Genomic DNA, 1,327 nt, shown 5'->3' with positions numbered 1-1,327 from the left:
ATATATATATATATATATGTATAGATGTTGGTATTTACTACACACACAATATATATATATATATGTATATACACACACACTATATATATATACATACATACCTACATACATACTTTATACATATATATATATATATATATAGATAAATAACACAAAAAAGGAGGCATACGGTGGCAGGTGATTGTGAGAATCTATTTTTGGTTGTTCAATAGTGTACGTCATGTAAGATGACGAGACGATACGGCGTAGTGAGCGCATTGCCTGGCGCAACGTAGTGATAAATAACGTTAGAGCCGCGATACCATTCGTTTAGTTATCGTTATATCGCGTGTTGTTCGACAACAAAGATACTTACTCGTTACTAAAAGAACAAAATCATGGTTTTGAGTGAATATGGAAACAACGGAGCATACTTTTTATATCGGAAGATCCAGATCGTTATCAGAGTGAGCAGCAGCAGAAAACCAAGCGCTAAGAATGCTGCTGAATCCAAGTGATGGAGCTTTTCGGAGGAAGGACCTGTCTGAGACAACCAGATAGCTGTGTTAATTATGTTACAGGCTATAGTAGGCACAGTTGCTCATAACTTTAATAGCCTTGGTAGCCTTGCAAGCCTAACATGCCTCCAATAATGCGTGAAATACTTCATCCCGACATAGCGGTAGGAAAAATATACCATATACCCCAATAATTCAAGTTAGCATACTATTTGCTGTAGATTCTGAATCCAGTTGGAGAATTGAGTGTAGTTGACGGTGTCGTTTTGTTTGGCCAATTCGGGGAATTTCTGATACTGCTCGTCGGTGAAGCTTACGTTGGCCCATTCCGTCACATTTGGCACCGACATATTTTCTTCATCCGCCATATTGTATGTGCGATGTAGGACATTGATGCGATATAGTTGTAGTATATCTGTGTTTGTATACACAACAATCTCATATAGCTATTTAAATGAACGTATAAAACTTCCTACAGATATATCTGATGATGTAATAATCGGTGTAACCTAAAAGTAAAACCCTAAACCCAGGATGATCAGCTTACATTGCCAAATCGGGGTAAATGCGAGTGAAAGTCCAATATTCCCACATAACAACTATATCTACGCATTTTACCACATACGTACAAAGCGTATAGACTCCATAGTGTGCTTCGTATTTCATACACTAGCTTTAGACTTTCTAGCAAGCTGATGATAATTTAAAAGCCGCTTCTTAGATTCCTATGCGATCCTTTGTTATTAGTCATGGTAGTTCCGAGATCAGTACAGTGAGCAGAAATCCGACATTATCTTACGTATATGTATGTCTCGACCATATTTGTATGA

At 37.3% G+C, this 1,327-nt stretch overlaps 1 protein-coding gene across 1 annotated transcript; it reads right to left on the bottom strand.

The window, feature by feature from the left end:
• Positions 1-430: 430 nt before the first annotated feature.
• Positions 431-865, bottom strand: SARC_13553 (hypothetical protein; the record flags this gene model as incomplete). The annotated part of the gene is made up of 2 exons (XM_014292315.1): positions 431-523; positions 707-865. Coding segments are annotated over 2 exons (252 nt in total), but the record flags the coding sequence as incomplete, so codon positions are not given.
• Between the last annotated feature and the right edge of the window lie 462 nt (positions 866-1,327).

Source organism: Sphaeroforma arctica (assembly GCF_001186125.1).
Source record: "Sphaeroforma arctica JP610 unplaced genomic scaffold supercont1.3425, whole genome shotgun sequence".
Classification (NCBI taxonomy): domain Eukaryota; class Ichthyosporea; order Ichthyophonida; genus Sphaeroforma; species Sphaeroforma arctica.
The sequence above is the reverse complement of the archived record's forward strand: the minus strand, read 5'-3'. Positions and strand labels throughout refer to the sequence as shown.